The following is an 18,483-nucleotide window of genomic DNA, read 5'->3' as shown; positions in this document are numbered from 1 at the left end:
ACACAAACAAGAGGAAACGGAGGGGAAGTAGGGGAGGGAGAGGAGCAAGAGGAAGGAGAGGAAGATGAAGGATGAGGAGTAGAAGGAGAACAACAGGGAGGATGTGGAGGAATTTGTGGAGAAGAGAAGGAAATGAGGAATTAGAAAAGGATAAGTAGAAGAAGCAGGGGAAGGAGGAGAATGATGGAGGATGGGGTGAAAGGGAAGGAGGAAGAGAAGGAGAAGAATTAGAGGAATGAGCAGAAGAAGGATGAGAAGGTGAATTTATGGAGGAGGAGAAGAAATAGAAACAGGAGAAGTCGAAGGACAAGAAGGAGGAGAAGAAGAAGAATTAAGAAATGGAGAAGTAGAAGGAAATGAAGGACAAGAAAGGCAGGAAGGATGAGGAGGAATTTGAGGAGGAAGAGAAGGAGAGGAAGAATTAGAAAAGGATAAGTAGAAGAAGCAGGGGAAGGAGGAGGATAAGGAGAACGATGGAGGATGAGGGGAAAGGGAAGGAGGAAGAGAAGAATTAGAAGAATGAGGAGAAGGCGGAGGATGAGGAGGATTTGTAGAGGAAGAGATGAAGGAGGAGAAGAATTAGGAACAGGAGAAGTAGAAGGAAATGAAGGACAAGAAAAAGGAAAACGAGACAGACAGGGAGGATGAGGAGGAAGAGAGAAAGATTTAGAAAAAAGAGAAGTAGAAAAAGAGAGGAGAAGGAATTTGAGGAGGAAGAAAAGGAGAAGAATTTCAGAAAAAGGAGAAGAAGAAGGAGGAGAATGAGAACGACCGGGAGGATGAGGAGGAAGAGAAGGAGAAGAAGACTTATAAAAAGGAAAAGTAGGGGAAAGACGAGGAGAAGGAGGCGAAGGAGAACGAGGAGGAGGAAGATGGTGAGAAGAACTGCAAACCAAAGACGGCGAAAAAAAGAAAGCAATGAGGAGTTGAAGGAGAAGATGAAGAAGAAGGTGAAGGAGGAGAAGATAAAAGGGGTGAAGGGGGGAGGAGGACAAGAAGAGGAAGGACGAGGAGGAGAAGAAATTGGACAGGAAGGCGGGAAGAACTAATCTGCTCCTCACATGCTGAGCAATAACATCTCTGTGTCGTCTGTATATTTTCCTTCTTTGTCAATGGAAGCCGTGTAGTAGAATACTGGCTTTATGTCCGATAATAAATGTAATAAAAACATGTAGCAGAGGTGATAAAGATACCGTGAAGGACATCCAGATGATTATAGTGTGACGGTGGAGACGTCTGAGACGCTGCTCTGATGACAGTGATTTGGAGTCGAGTTAAACTATTATTAGTCTGTAACGTTGGTTCCTTTGATACTCGCAGGGTTGAGTTCAGTGTCGGAGTGACGCACAGTCGCCACAGTAAACACCAGATCCTCTAAATAATAACACACCAACTATTAACCTCCTGTGGGGACCCGGGGCAAAAATTTACTAGGGCCCCCAGTGACCCCATCTAAATATGTTAACTTTAGAGAAGAATGATCTGCAGTTTTCACTATTTCCTAACATTTTATACACTGAACAATCAATAGATGATTAAAGAAAATAATTGATATTGAAAATAATAGTTGGTTGCAGCCTTACAGGACCTCCTATGATAGAATGATACAACCTTGCCCTCAGTTTTCTGTGTGCAGTTTGATAAAACACAACTTTACAACTAATGAGCTCAATATGAACTAAAACAACTCGTGAGTTGAAACAAGATTTTGACAGAGTTTTAAGACCACAAGACGGAGGATGGAGGAGTTCAGACTAGACTGTCAGATTATGTAGAACCAACGTCCGTCAAGATCATTAAACGAGATTTAACGTTAATTAAAGCTGCAAGCAGCGTCGGTCGGGACCTCGCACTCTGGCCCGTCGGGATCAGATCATTTTGCTTTTTAAAAATGAGGGATATTTCTCACAAGTGTGGTGTGCTTTTAAAGTGCTCCAAAGTTTGATTGACGTGTACTGTCAGGTGTGTAGAGATAATAAGTAACTGCAGCTGGACACAGAAAAATACTCATTTGAATGGAGAGTGTGAGTGAACCCACGTCTTTTTGAACATTTACTGCTTCCACATAGTTTTAGATACAGACTTCATTTGAACTTTAAATGAGTGATGAGACTTTGACCTACAAATCTTGAATTTACATGTTTTTTCTATCTTTTACTGTTTTTGAGATATTAGAGTGTGAGTTTTAAAGTCTTTTCTTGCTCCTCCTGTGATTTTATAATGAGTGTGTATTGCGGAATGTTTCACAGCACTGAGGGAGTGACATCATCAGGAGCATTTGGAGAGGAGGATTTTAGAGTCCACTTTTTGTGAAATCTCCTCATAAATCCCATGACTTTGGCCAAATCTTACATAAAAAATCATATTTTAGTAGGAAATTTCGTGGGGAATCCATTGATACAGTTTGGAAGTGGTCAGACTTATAGTTTAGACGTCAGAAGCGTCTGTCTGACACAAAGCTCATGCCTCCCCATTACTTTACATTATAAGGTGTGATGTGGCACTGCAACTTTCAGGGCTTATTAAATCCAAACCGTTTGAGTTATTACAAAGTTTTTAACAACTTTTTTTCAGCATAGTGTCATAAGTCATGTATTAAAGTTTGAAGCAGATACCATTAACGCCCTCGGAGGAGATGGCGTTTGTGCGCTCGGTCCCTAATAATGAGCTTCAGAGACGGTGTACATTTACCCCCGTTTCCAGTCTTCATATAGCTAAATATAGCTGCTGTAGATTTAATTTATAAGCGCCTACAACTTTGGAATTAGCGTGATATAAGATACTAGAACTTTTGTGACTATTGACGCTAAATATTTCAGTTTGTTGCATTTCTGTCTTTCTCATGTGGAGTTTTGTTGGGCATAACTGCTTTTCTATTGTTTTTCTGTGTACCTAGTTAAAAACTGAACTGTATTTATAAATTTTTTTATTGATTTTTTGATGCTTTATTATGGATCTAAAATATCTAAGCTCATAAATTTGTTCTCAGCGCTCTGGAGTTCAGGGAGGTCATGTCGTCGGTCAGCAGCTGAGTTTAGTCGACTCTCTGTGGATTTTTTTTTTTCCAGACAAAATTCTGGTGTTTTGGTTTGCAGTGATGTCACAAAGAGTCACATCTGTGTGTTTTAACTCACTTGTCTTCTCCCAACACCACTCCGAAGCCTGCGTGCTCCACCCGGGTCACCTGGGGGTTGTACCAGCCAATCATCTGAGCCGCAGCAAACACCACCTGGAAGTGTGTGGCCTGCGAGTGAAAACGCACACACACACACACACACACACACACGATCAGTGACATATAACATAAATGCCATGGTCATTTTTCCAGATAAGGACAGGACTTTCTATATGTCACTGCTGCCTGGAACTAAACTGCTTCCTGACCAGTCACACACACACACACACACACACACGTATAGACAGAGCTGTGTGCACGAATGCATCCATGTCTGTGTTAATTTCAGAGTATATCAAGTCCTTTAGTGATTTCTTAAAGTTTCGACACATGACCACAGACACCGGCTTTATTTTTCAGACTAGAGAGGTCAATTCAGGAATATTTTAATAGTTTGGTGTCAACTAGAATAAACTTGATCAAACGCAGATCCTTTCTTTTCTCTACTGCCTGCTGCAGCGCGAGTGTGTGGGGGAAAATTTGAAAACCTTTATTTATTCAGTGAAGTTTCACTGGCAGGATTGCACTGATCACATTCACACCTGGAAGCTGAGCAGCTCCACTGGAGCAGTTTTTAGGTTAAGGGTCTTGCTCAAGGGCACCTCAGTGGTGGTAATGAGGGAGGGGCAAGTGCTGCTTTTTCACTTTTCCCACCCAGATGTATCCTTCCGGTCACAAGCTCACTTCTCTAACCTTTACGCCACCACCGCCTTCTTCTCTTCTAGTAAAGTATAAGGCGTGTTGCGTGCTTCTCGCTCCGAGCTCTGCAAACATACTTGGATCCGGCTCGTACTTCAAAATCTGAAACATCGCGGTGGAGAGTGTGCAGCTCCTTGTTGATGATTGGCCTGTTGGTCTGTTGGACCGCTAAACAAATCAATTTCTCTTCTGCCTGCTTCTGAAACACACTGACTGACAAATTACATTTGTTGTGTTTTTTCTATATTGGCATTGAGCTGGGTCTTAATTATTAATATTTCTGATCAGAGTTGGATTTGCTCGACAGATTCACACATTAAAGAATTTGAGGGATATTTCTATTAATTGATCTATGATGAAGAGTCATTGTGAATATGTCAAATTTTGGAGGGGAGGTTTGCTACAACAATAAAAGAAACGCAGCTACACAAGCTAGCAAAGCTACCGAAAACATGTCTACCGCCGCCTTCGGCTGTCGAGTCTCTCCTAAAACCATCACGACCAGGTTTTCCTGTTTTCTTCTTCTACTGCAGCCTTCCAGTGTGCTACAGAAACTCCTGCATGGACTAGAGCACAGCTGTCTCTAGAATAATACATTTTATTCCTGCACGGTACAAATGTATTAAGGTATTAATCAACTGTTTGACCTCCATGCTGTTCTCCTCCTTCACCCTTGAAAGAAAGATCAGAAGTTTCTGCTTCTTGAAGAACAGGACTGAACACTTCAGATTTTAACTGTTGGTATATTTTTCTTCGGTTTCTGTTTTTAATCTCTTCTATCTGAACATCCACATTATCTCTCTCTCCACCCACCTGTCCGCTGTCCGTGACGTAGATGATGATGTCGGCTTTCTCCTGGAAGATTCGCTGGCGCAGGGCCGCGAGGTCCGACGTGTCGTAGGTGTAGCCGCCATCAGACTTGACGATGGTGAGGGGGATGGACTGACCCGGGGCGAAGACGATCTTACGACCCTCGTCCAGCTCCATCAGGCCTACAGGGGATGGATAGATGGATGAGAGAGAGGAAAATGATAAAATGATGGTCATCACAAAAAAGACAATAATCATGTAGGTTGGAGAATCATTGGAGAGGAAAAAAAAGAAAAAGGAGATGCAGAAAAAGAGGGAATGGAGAGTGAAAAGAAATAACCCTCTCAAAAAAAAAAAAATAAAGACAGTTAGGATTTGATAGAAGATATTTATGAGACAATATTGCCCCCTGGTGGTCAAGTCAGGTAACTGCAGACTGCAATGAATCAAAGAATGTAAGAATATTGATGCAAAAATGCTTCAAATAGCAACAATATCCAAAGAAACACATCAAATATCACACAGAGACAACAAGGACTTCAATTCTTAAGCCTCAATACATTTTAAACTTTTCTAGTTTTCCTGAAATCCATTTGAGAAGCAGGTTTCACTTCAGTTTGTATAATAACTTCTTCTGCCACTCCTCTCTCTCTCTCTTCCTAAGAGGTCCTGAGTGTCCAGATGTTCCCACTTTGACCTGCTGCACACTGACCTCTCTGCTCAAACTCCTTCACCACCTCCGTCATCATGTCCTGGTAGTACGATTCTCCTCTCTCAATAAGCCGGACTTCCAGGCAGTCGTAAACCCTCTGAAACTCTGAAACGCAAACAAGCAACATTCACGTTAGAAAACAATGGAAAAAAAAGCCTAAAACTGATTTAACACATGAAAAGTTACAAAAGTTTGTTTTAAAAGGTTGTTTTAGTGATACGTTGTCAGGTCAGAGGTTTGGTTTCAGAAGTTAATTTATATATAAATGTCAGTTGCTTATCATGCTTTCCATAATAATGATGGTATTACACAAAAATGTCATACACACATTCAATATGAGAGGTTATTTGTGCAGATGTATGTCATATATGAATATATACATAATATTCTGTTAAAGTATTCCTATAATTTGTTTATTTGGTCTTACATCTGTGTACATGGAAGCCTTGTAAGCCCACATGGGCTGAACATCTCGATGTAAGACAGTTACTTTTAATGACAAACACTAATATATCCACATTATGAGACCCAAGGAGTTGCAACATAGCAACTGAAATGTAGTTTGGTGTGGAGTTCCCAAACTTTTCCATGCTAAGGTCCCTCAAATAGATCAAACAGAAACCTTTTTGGTGTGGAACCCCGTGCTATGTCACCTGAGAAGAGGTATCCAACCCCTGGCAATAGAAGAAGGTAAGTGAGGAAGGCGGAGTGCACTTAGTTTTATTGTAGGCTACTATTATATATCATAACCTGTGTGCATCCTGAATTATTTTGGTTTGATGAAAATGAGAAGTAGGACTGAGTGGCAAAGTATGGACTAGTTTTATCGGACATAGTTTAGTCCATGAGATATTTTAGCATTACTTAGTTGTACATATCTCCCAGTATTATGTTATGATGGAGCAAAAAATCTTCGTAAACTGATGATCACAAAAACTTTTTAAAAATTATCTCTGAAGTTACATTTAGGTGTGAGATCTCCTGTAGGTTTAATGTTGAGATTAAGGCAAAGATTAGATTAATAAACATATTTTTAGGTCGCTGGCTTATTCGAAAAGTGACAAGATGACCCTGACGCGAGCTGATGAGATTAGAACACGCATCACGCAAAGCACTGCCCCTGACCCCCCCCCCCCCCCCCCCCGGATGAAATACCAAGTTTTGAGGGAGTCCTGCTGTTAACCTTCATTGCTGAGACTGCTCAGTGATAACTGAAGGCGACTCAGATGAACATATTAACATAAACTCAGAGCTACTCTCGTCTGGATTTTGGTGGTTGGACAGCGAGAGGACACCGTTTACAGAGATTTTAGTAAATAAAATCAAACAAACTGTTAAAAAAAAAGGACTAAGATTGGATTTTAGAGTATGCCCAGCTTTACAACAACCCTTAAGAATGCACCCGAAGCTGCAAATTTCAGATTGTCATTACAGATTAGTAGTCATAGTAACAACAACAAGTCAAGATAATTCAAAACAGTTCAGTTGCTGCATTCTGGTCTATTTTCTGAAACACAATCAGTGCGTTTACATGTATTTAAGTAACTGTGGATTAAGCAGATTTTGTTAACTGCCATGTAAACAAGAAACCTGGTTTCTGTAATCAGTGTGAGGGATTAGAGAAACCTGGTTTCCCCAGCGAGACTTCTCCTGAAGAACCCCGATTTATCTGCCATGTACACACGTGAGCAGCCTCCTAATCGTGCGTAGCAAAAGACTGCAGACAGTGAAACTAAGAGAGAGATTACACAGGGCAATTTGTCCTCGTATTTAAAATAATTCCATCCAAAGTTTGACTAAAGCAGAAACTAAAACAAAGTAGCCTGTAGAAGTTAGTTGAGTTACTACTACTGAATATTTGAGTACTTGTTAAATTCACACACTTTTGTGCCAACAGGAAAGTCACTATCACTAATAAAATTAAAATCATCGTGGGTTTAGAGAAGTCTGGTTACTGATCTGCTGCATGTAAACGTGGATTCACAATAACCTGGTGCCGGTTTCACAAAGGTGTAGCGTTAGACCAGTCTTCATTTTGCTCATAGATTATTCTAATGCAATTTAGACTATATCACAAAAATAAAGCCAAAAAAATTAGATACCTTACCCCCCAGGCTAACTCAGGCCTAAGACTCATGTTACCATGGTAACAATCAGTGACACCAACTGACCAGTAGTAGTAAAAAAAAAAAAAAAGAGGAAAACATTTCTTTCTTTGTGTCTTGTTTCATGTTTTTATATCTCAACTGTGGGATTAACAATCTTCACTGTTGCTGAAATTTATTTCCACATCAGATTTTTTTTTTTATTTTTTATTTTTATTTTTACTTTCTTCACTAAATTTTCCAAGTAAAATGTCCTTGTAACTGTTGAATTCCTCCAGAAGACACATATTTTCTGCTGGTGTAAACGGAGCTGAGCAGTTGGATGCGGTCACTAGGTCGGCCATTTTTTTTTTTGTTTTCAAAAAGGTCTTAATTTACCCAGAATTCATTGTACCGTAGTCCTACTTAAGAACTAAACTGCTTTGTGCAACGGATGAATTTAGACGTCTATCTGTTATATCTAACAGTATATCTAAGTCTATCTTTGTGAAACAGTCCTCTGGTTACTTAAGTGCATGTAAATGGTGTAAAAACTGGTCTCTGAGACAAATTTTCTATGATATATTTCCTTCACTGAACAATCTGCTGCTAATAAACTACCAGAAATAGCATGTGGTGTCACAGAAGAAAGCTGTGGATGGTTTTTAAGGTGGATTATTCCTTCATGTAGTCTCACACACACACACACACACAGATAAAAATCATATCCAGTCTACCTCCCCTGGAAACGTCACAGATGAGGTTCCAGGCTTTGATGAAGTCGGGCTCTTTGCTCTGCAGTCTGACGACACACTGGTACGCTCGCTTCTTAAAGTCCTCCTCCTCGTCGAAGCGCTTCTTAGACTCCTGATGCAGGGAGAGAGGAGGAGGAGGAGGAGGAGGAAAAATGAGGGGAAGATGTGGGCAGAGAGAGAGAGAGAGAGAAAGACAATAAAGCAAATAAGAGAAGGGAGGATGATGTTAGTAAATGAGGTGTGGAGAGAAATGAGGGAGGACGACAGCAGAAAGGATTCAGACAATATTACGGCTGCAAAGAGCTTTAACAGCACAGAATATTCTCCTTTACTATTTTTATAACTCACATTAACGGTCAAAAGTTTCTCTTTCATTGTTCCATTACTCATTAAAACTATTTTCCCTTCTGTGAACTTCGCATGCAATAAAAACTATGATAGATGACTCTTCAGATATAGATTTGAACACACAAGATGCAAACAACTGTGCAGGAATTTAAGGCTGCAACTGAGGATTATTTTCACTATCGCTCAATGTGACGATTATTTACGTGATTATTCGAGTTTGGTCCATAAAATGGTGAAAAATGCACATCAACATTTCCTAAAGCCCAACGTGACGTCTTTAAATAGCTCGTTCTGTCTGACCAAGAGTGTAAAACGTTAAGATATTTAGTTGACTATTATGTATGATGAAGAAAAGCAGCAAAACCTCACAATGAAGAAGCTGGAAACTATAAACGTTTTGCATTACGATTGATTATCAAAACAGTTGCAGATACATTTTCTGATTAAATCGAACCATCACATATGTAGGTGTTATGCTACCAGAAGACAACAACAGCTTCACTTCCTTCTTCAAACGTTGAAACATACAGCGACTAGTATTAAACTTAATATGAGTGACAGTAACTGTGAGTTAAAGATCCTCTCTAGACGTTGTTTTAAGATGGATAACAATATTCTTTTTGTGTCTAATATGGTTTTTCCACTGATAGTATTTCAGGAAAGTATGATTATCGTGACATTTTTGGTCAGAATAATCCAAGCATGAAAGTTTTATACCAACATTTCTTGTTTTTATCTCTGTGGATTCAGACAGTGAGTGGCAGTGGGAACACACAGAGAAAGACAGATGGAGTTTTAACTAACTTTGTAGAAAGCTTGCAGGTCACTGATAGGCGGAGAGACGGTCAGGTAGTTTGGGAATTTATCCTGCAGGTGGGCGATCAGCATCCCGAACTGGGTCCCCCAGTCTCCCACATGGTTCAACCTGAGAATAACAACCAGTCACAACAACTCTACAACAATATTCTCAACTTGATTACTTTGTAAAGTTGAGGACTTAGTTTAGGGGATTTTGGCCCAGCTACAGTCTGAACTCAAAGCTGCCAAGTGATGACTCCTTTATTCTCACTCCAACATCAGGTCAAGAATTACCCTTCATCAACGCTTTGGTCCAAGATGAGGAATTGTGAAAACTAGAGGTCACATTTCTCTGGAAATTGCTGTGATACTCATAGTTTCAAAGGACTAAAACACATGTTAACATATAATTGAGAGTTACATGCTAAATGTCAGCAAGTTTACCAATAGATAATAGATGCTAACGTTACTGCTAATTGTACAGCTTAGACTGTTCAAAGGTGCATATATCTCATGGTGCTGCTAGTATGGCTACAGAGCTAGAGTCAGAGAAACATTAAAGGGCAGGTTTACAGTTTTTCAAGTGCGTCTTAAACCAGCAGTCAGGTGTCCATAGTAACAGTGAAAGAGGTTTTCCTCGCTGTAATCATTCCTCCTGTTCATACTAGATATTAAAAGATCCTTCAAATGTGTTTTCAATGGAAGTGATGGAGGCCAAAATCCACAGTGTGTCCACACAGTCATTTAAAAGTCTCTGTGAAGCTTATATGAGTCTTCATCAGTCTGAGTTAGTCATATCAAGTGGATATCTGACACATTTACAGTCTTTTTAGCATCAAATTCCCTCTTTGTGTTTCCCTGTTGAACTGCAGGTGGAAGTGTAGTAACAAAAAGAGGAACTTTGGCACTAAAAAGACTGTAACGTTGAAAGATATCTACTTGATTTGACTCATTTGGACGCTGAAGCTTCATATTAGCTTCAGAAGGAGGACTGTGGATTTTGTCCTCCATCACTTCCATTGTAAGTGCATTATGAAGGGATCTTCTAATGGTCAGTATGAACAGGAGGAATGATTACAGCAAGAAAAACATGTTTCAATGTTCATTTAGACTCCTGACCTAAAACTTATGAACCTGTCCTTTAATGCCCTTTTAAAGCTTATTTATGCACAATTCAAAGGATGCTGAATAGTGGAGTTAACGTAGTTTAGCGCTGTGATCATGTTTCAGATGCAGGTCGTGTGAACGGCGACTGAACTGACCTGAGAACATCGTAGCCCAGAAACTCAAACAGCCGACACATACTGTCCCCGATGATGGTGGAGCGCAGGTGACCCACGTGCATCTCTTTGGCGATGTTGGGAGAGGAGAAGTCCACCACCACCTGAGGACCACACAAAACCAGTTAATCATGACTATAATAATTAAAACCGAAATTCATCACGTGAATATTAGAAGTTAACAGTTGGTTGCAGAAGAAGAGGACACAGCAAGATGATGCCATTAAAAGAACAGCAGTCAAAGCTCAAATGATGGGAAACCATGTAGAAAACATGATGGAAATATGACATTTCTGTTTGTTTCATTTATTGATTTGAAGAACGTTACAATCTCCTCATTCCTCCACACATACCTGATGTGGTTGTCATGATTTATACACCAAGTCAGTTTCCATTGCACTCTCTCTTGCATTTTCTTTTTATTTATATACCAACTTTTCCACTTCAGTCAAGCATAAAAATGCCTTTTTCCCCCCAAATCTCTGGTGTTCTTACTTAGGTTTTTCTAAGCACTAATTGAAAAAAGGTAGATGGGAACACACTTATCAATAACAACACTACTTTGAGATTCAAAACCACAGAGTTTCACCAGAATTGTCGGTCAATTTAAATGTGAAAATGGTGGATGAGTTTTTACTCTCAATCTTCAACAGAACATTAGTAGTTTTTTGTTTCTATCCTGCAAAACTCTTTTTCACCCTCTTCCCATCTGAAGAATCTTATTATTTTACACACATCTAATAAGCTCTACTTGTTTCCTGTTTTATTTTTATCATGTGAAGATAAATAAAACTTTTTCTGATCCAGATTAAAGCCACTGTGTCACTTTAACGACCCCCAGTGGTAGAATCAACCGAGATCCTACATCTAAAGACCAAAACATGTCAAAATCATCATGTAGTCATATCGAGTGTGACGAACCTTCTTCCTGGAGGCCAGCGGTGGGGGCTGAACTCCGTTGACCAACAGGTTGCTCAACAGTTTGGACACAAACATCTTCCTCAGGTGGATGTTGATGAACCCTGAAGATGAAACAGACGTCACACAAGAGACGATGAGACCGAATCGCAGCAGACACCGATGTAAGAATACAGACTAATGTAACAGATGCTTCAGTGAGGACTACACATCTAGTAACTGATTATCTGAATAAATTAAAGTTATAATCCTCAAGATTTCAGTCCTGGGTGATTTGGCGACACCTGTGGTCACTGGTGGTAACGACAGGTGCGGTTTAATGAGATGATTCTGATCTCTCAGAAACATAACAGAGGAGCAACAGGTGTGTCTGTTTACACTGAAACCAAACACACTTGCACTGTAGGTAGAATGGCTTCTCCACTTACAATGAAAAATGACTATAGGGAGGTAAAAAAATTTAATGATTATTGCTGAAGAAAATGTCAAACATGAATATCAAAAAACAGGGTTTGATTTTAATAAATATGTTAAGGATTTTAACTTTACATTAGCTTCTGTTTCACTGTGATCAGTTTGTTTTTTCTGCACTAATACTTCTAATCTATTCATTTTTATGCAAAGCTTTGAGATTTCAATTTTATCAATTTCTTTGCAAAATTTGTCAACTGATGAGCGTTTTTTTTTTTGTTTGTTGTTTTTTTTTTTTAAGGAGAGATAAACTGTTATTTGTCTTTTTAAAGTGTGCCGCTGTCAAAGCTTTTTAAAACAACTTTATTTGATAAAATATCAAATACATTTTTTTTATTTGATGAAATAAAATTGTAAGCATCATTTTATTTTATCAACTAACGATGTATAATAATCAATTTCTTTTAAAAATTTGTCAAACCATGAGAAAATAAATATGACTTTTTAAAAACTGATATGATTTCTGTGAGGCGTTTTTTGTTCTTGTTTTTCTGAATTTCTGAGTTCTATCACAATATTTTTCCAGGTGTTTTTTTTTTTTTTTTTTTTTTAAACTGTTTTTTTTTTTTTCTTGAAATGTTTTGTTGTTTCGCTAATTTTCGTTCATAATTTAAGTTTTTCTGAATGTTAAAAATATTTTTCAGGTGTATTTTCTTCCTGAAATTTCAGGTTATTTTGCTAAATGTATCATAAATATACAATCTGTTAGCAGCAGTAGTTTTTTTTTATGTTTTGATGATTGTTTTTGTGTGTAAATGCTTTAAATTTTATTATTCTTTATCTGATTAGATCTTTGAAGGGACAGTGTACCACATTTGCATTATGTTCTATATTACCAGAATATTGTAATGTTTAAAAACATATAAAAATAATTAAATATTTCACCCATTTTTTGAAACTCAAAAATATGTATGCAATAACAGAAAGAGCGCAGGAAGCAGTGACTGTGGGAAATCTCTGTGCAGTGCTGGTTTCAAACGTTTCCCATTAAAAGTCTGACATTATCAGATCCTCTGCGTCCGTACCTGGTCCTGCGATTTCAGTTTTCTGGATGAGTTCGTTGTCTGAAAGGTTCTGGATGATCTTCTCTGCAATTTCCCTCGGGTTGACTTTAATCCCCTTTGCCTTCAGCATCTACAACACAACAAAGTCAAGACATATATTGGCTTAAAATGTGTTAAATGAACAGCTTCAAACATTCATTTCCAACTAATAACAGATAACAGCAGTCTACACTGAACCTTAAACGCAGCACTGCAGAGCTTCCAACAGATTAACAATGAGCTTGTGGTAACTTCTGACAAGTGTAATTTGATGTAAAGGATTTTCACAGATGATCAAAACTGCAGCAGTAGTGCCGATTCAGCAGTTTTCCACCACAGAACAATATGAAACGCTGCACTGTTATAATGAAAAGCCTCTAAATATAATCAGAGCAGCTGCAACTGTGAATCAAATTCACCATAAAACTTTTTAATGCTGTTAAAAATGAGATATTAAACCATTTAGCCTCGTAACGAATGAACAATAACTTCTGTACTTTCTGAGCACAGGTCTGTTTTGTTACTAGAAAGAAAGGATTAAGAGAAAAAACATTTTTAAAACCTTTCCCACTAAAAGGGCAATCAAGGCCTGAAATTTAAGGCAGTTGAGGAACTGTCTCTCCATGTTACATCTAATTTTCTCAGATCAAAGACTCAGTGGTCAGACCTGGGCCATGGCCATGGCACTGTTGCACTGGTAGTCTCCAAATTTGGCCTGCTGGTTGGGCGTGACGGACAGCGGAGGGTTGTCCAGCTCAGGGCAGGACGCCCGGATGGCCTCGCCGAAAATCTCCTGGAGCCGCTGGTTGATGTTCATCATGGATTTACTGCAGTGAGTCCTCTCCCCCTGTAGATTCTGAGGAACCACGACATGTCAGCTTCACTAAACATAATGATTAATAAAAAGAAGAAGAAGAAGAACATGCAAATACAGGAAAGACATATTTTGGTAAAACTATGCAGCTACAATATTTTCAGAAAGTTTCTATAAATGTTTTCACACTTTTTTTCAGCTGTATAAAATCGTCAATATTGAAATCAGTTGTAACAAGCTGTTCTCTAGAGAAGAAAATAACAAAATTATAATCATTAGCCTAAAAATTTGGATAAAACAGGACCCCCCCGATGCTTTATTACAATTTTAGTTTGTTTCTTTTACTGCAAAATTTCAGGAGATATTTTGGTTCTTGTTTTTCTGAATTATCATTTAAACCGTTTTCAGGTGTTTTAAATTCAAATGTTAATATATTTTTTCCTAAATGTTTTAAAAACTGTTTCATGGAGGTCAGACTATGTTAAATGTTTCCCCTTCATTCATACAATAATCATAAATACTGGACAGTTTGATAGCACAATATGTCTTTTTTTCTACTTGATTTTCATTCAAGGGGTAGTTTAACTTATCTTCATTCTTATCGTTCTTGAGCTGCTATAACTCCAAATTCCTGGAGGAAGTGTTATCTTACATGATCTTATCTTAATATACCAGAACATCAAGGATAAAAGTAAATATATGCTATTCAGCGAACACTTTTACAGACTAGAAAGAGCAAAATGCAAACTTCTTAGTTCACAAAAACCCCCTTACAGGTAATGTTGTCAAAAAGAACAGCATTTCTTATCCTTATTTTCTCCGGCAGGTTGTAACTGATCATTAATGTTCAGTCTAGGCCTAATAATTAACTCCATTATTCATTGATCTGCTGATTTTTTTTTTGCAATTAATTAACTGTTTAGTCTGTAAATTGTTTAAGAAAGTGCCAATCACAATTTTTCTGAGCCCACAGTGATGTCCTCAATTAGTTTGTTTTGTCTGACGAGTCCAAAACCAGAAGATATTCAATTTATTGTCATATATGACAAAGAAAAGCACCAAATTGTCACATTTGAGAAGCTGAAACCAGAGAATATTTGGCATTTCTGCTTAAACGACTGAAAAATAGTTGCAGATTAATTTTCTGTCGATCAACCTCTCGGTTTATCGTTGCAGCTCTAGTCCAGTCGCCCTTCATCTTTAATCCGCCGGGTCACTCACCCTCTTCAGGATGTTGAGACGATACTTCAGCTTTGTGTTTTCCTCTCGCAGTTCGTCCAGACGTGGAGATGAATTCAGGTTCTGCGGGTTCTTTAGACTCTCGATCTCTGCAGAGAGACTCCGGATCTCCTGCTCCTGAAAAAAAAAAGAAAAAGACATTTTTATTTATGATGCCTGTTTCATCACCCGATAAAGGAAAGTGAAACTCTAGAAACACTGACCACATTTAACCAACACGCTCTATTCCAGTGTTAAACCAAGCTGGTACCTGTTTCTTGAGAACAGCATCAACTTTGTTTTGATACAGTTGAGACTAAAAAACTACAATAAACTAACCAGAGCCGAGTAAAAATAAAGACATTCAGAATAATCCAAACAATGTCATTACTATAAAAGAGGACCGAGTATAGAACCCTGTGGTACACCTCAGGAGACTTTCAGCTATTTCAATACAGAACATTGACCATCAGATCATCAGTTTTTTTTCTCCTGAAGCCTTTTCATCATTTCACTGGAAAAACTGGAATGGCTGTTTAAATTTGATGTGTTTAAACTTGCCAACTTTATCTTAAAAGCCTGAAAAAGAGCTTCTGACAGTGAGGATGATGTTCTGAAGATCTGAAGGTGAAAGATGCTTCACTGTACTCTGATCCTGCTTGAAGAAGCCAAAGATAAATTTCCACTGAGGTGGACAATAAAGTCAATCAATCTATTTACAGCTCTGCCAGGAAGAAATCTGATAAGTAAATAAATAGTATAATAATAATATAGTAGATAAAGTAGATTAAATCAGAATGAAACCAAAAGCTGCCACATTATCAGTACATGATGCAACTAAGTCTTCAATCAAGACTTCCTTGAAGCGTTTTATGTGAAGAACTTCAAAAATTTTCTTGGTTGAATTGCTTCTTAACAGAACAGAGAAGACATAAGCTGGGATTAAAAGAGATACTCTTAATCACAGACTCACTACACATCTTTAAAAGATAAAATCAGCTTTTTTATCCATAGTGAACCATTCGGGGTCTTTTATAAGAACGCTAGAGCAATACTAGATTGACTGATCGGTAGTCAACTATAAAATCAATAAAATGTGAAGACTATCTTGTGTGTCTGTAACATGTAAGGAAGAAACCACTCCCATCAAGATAGAAATGTTTCATCATAGGGTAAAGGTGATCACTCAGAACAACTTTGTATTGATTAGCAGTGACCCTTCCCTCTAAGGGGACAAGTGGATGCAAACCATGTCAGCAAAATGCCCCCCACAGCATAACAGAGCCACCAGATCCCCTCACTGTAGGGGTCAAGCATTCAGACCTGTATGGTTACGCCACACATCCACTCTCCCACTTGTTGATATCACTTTTTTCTACCTCTCTGCAGACCAGTGACTATGGTTTTTGCACCACTGAACTCTCAAATGTACATACACCTTTGTAATGAGGGATTTATGCACTGCCACCCTACTATAACATCCCTCTCTATGTAATTGTTGATGGACTGTTGTTGCTGACACAGTCTGATCACGTCCTGCATTGACATTTTCTGACGACCACAATGTCCCACCCTGTTTACTGATTTCTTTCCCATAGATTTCAATGCAGATGTCACTTTAGTCACTGTTCCTATTGAAACACCAGCCAGTTGAACAGTCTTTGTGACTCAAGCTCCTAACATATGTGCCCTAACAATGAACCCCCTTTCAAAGTCATTTAGATCTTTTCCTCTTGCCATCCTGATAAAAAAAAAAAATCTGAATCAACTGGGCCTGCTCAGCACTTTTATACATGTCACAGAGCATGAATGGATGTTAACGGCTTAATTGTACCATGCAGTTCACCTGTGTGGAAGCATCTGCATTCGTTATGTTTCCTCACTCATTTATTCAGATTTTCCCTTTAATTTGTCACCCGTCTATAAATATATAATGAATGACAGGTGGCTTCACGTCAGTACAAACTGACCTCCATGGAGAGGATACTCGCACAAGACTCCATTCAAATATCTGCTAATTTACTAATATTCTTATTGTAAATACAGTCGCACGTCTTGTAAAGTTTAACTTAACATCGTGTACCATTATATTATATTTTTTGGTAAATTCGGCGCAGAAATGAGAGGCAAGGTAACGACACACAGCTTTATAGCTGCTCGCTGATGTGCCGTCACAGCGCTGCGCTGCGGCCACAGTCGGCTGGTCGACGACTTAACGGACACCTAGGAAGCGCAACAAAAAAGTGTATTTTTTTCTACTATAAGCGATATTTGCTGTAAGTATTGTTGCCGAATTTGAGCACTGTGACGAACTACTCGACTGACACTCTTTATTTTGTTCTATCATGTAGTTTATTGTAACTGATGAGCAGAAAAACTTTAAATTGACAGTTTGTTAAATGAAGTTTGGCGGTACGTTGACTTTACGCAAACACATTTAACCGGTTAGCTAGTGGTCGACTGACCTGTTGTTGCAGTCGGGCCTCGTACTCGGTTACAGGGTCTCCCATCTCTTCTGAAACGCTGGAGAGAAACTCTGCTGCCGGCTGGATGTGGAATCGCGTGGCTGATGAAACTAGCCGACAGAGGAGGAAGAAGTTCACAACTTCCAAGTATACTTCCGGTACTGCATACGTCATCAGCTTCTTCTTCTTCTTCGTGTTTAAAAACAGGAGTTTGGCAAACCAACGAAGAAGTTGGATTCCGCCCCCTACTGTTCGGCTAGTGTAGAATAATATCAGGTTTATTGGTAAGTAGGTTTAGACATTAAAGGAATTTGCTATCAAAAACAAAAGATAAGAGAACATTTTAAGATTCTGTTGGACGATGTTTTATATAATGAATGCTCCTGTTTTTCTTAATGTGTCTGTTTTATCCCTGTGTAATGTATTTATATTACTGTCATTTTATTTTTGTTATTTTTGTCTTGTGTTTGTGTTTTATTTATGTTTCATGTAAGATTGTTGGTTTTACACTTTTTGTTATGTGACTTGTTTGGTTGTATGTTTGCAGGACACCATTGTGTTCCCCTGAGTTTAAAAAAGAAGAAGAAAAAAGAAAAAACACTAGTATCTATATGAAATAAGAGAAAAATATCACTACCACAAAAGACAGGTGATATAACTATATAATTTTTTATTTTTTTTAACAGTGAGAAGGGCTATGGAATTGTAGAAAATATTGACTGGGAAGGTGTAAAAGTTCACAGTATAAACCGTATATATATGTGCAAATGTAAATCAAATATATTCTGGAGGAAAACACTGTGAGCTGTGTGGTTTGGGTGAAATGGAAAATAAATCCCATTTTCTGTTCTGTTGTATTGTACAAATTACAGTGACTTAAGAGAGTTACTGTT

General features: G+C 38.4%; 1 protein-coding gene across 1 annotated transcript in view; it reads right to left on the bottom strand.

The window, feature by feature from the left end:
- Positions 1-17,784, bottom strand: part of rars1 (arginyl-tRNA synthetase 1) — a 35,800-nt gene extending 18,016 nt beyond the window's left edge. The window contains exons 1-11 of the mRNA XM_044370751.1: positions 17,591-17,784; positions 15,129-15,263; positions 13,761-13,949; positions 13,076-13,184; positions 11,583-11,683; positions 10,644-10,765; positions 9,388-9,508; positions 8,218-8,347; positions 5,397-5,501; positions 4,688-4,866; positions 3,135-3,244 (exon numbers count right to left, since the gene is read on the bottom strand). Coding sequence (XP_044226686.1) covers positions 3,135-3,244; positions 4,688-4,866; positions 5,397-5,501; positions 8,218-8,347; positions 9,388-9,508; positions 10,644-10,765; positions 11,583-11,683; positions 13,076-13,184; positions 13,761-13,949; positions 15,129-15,263; positions 17,591-17,764 — 1,475 coding nt within the window. The 5' untranslated portion in view covers positions 17,765-17,784. The remainder of the gene's footprint in view (positions 1-3,134; positions 3,245-4,687; positions 4,867-5,396; positions 5,502-8,217; positions 8,348-9,387; positions 9,509-10,643; positions 10,766-11,582; positions 11,684-13,075; positions 13,185-13,760; positions 13,950-15,128; positions 15,264-17,590) is intronic.
- Positions 17,785-18,483: the final 699 nt, after the last annotated feature.

This window comes from Thunnus albacares, chromosome 13 (genome assembly GCF_914725855.1).
Source record: "Thunnus albacares chromosome 13, fThuAlb1.1, whole genome shotgun sequence".
Classification (NCBI taxonomy): Eukaryota; Metazoa; Chordata; class Actinopteri; order Scombriformes; family Scombridae; genus Thunnus; species Thunnus albacares.
This window is presented reverse-complemented; position numbering and strand designations above follow the sequence as displayed.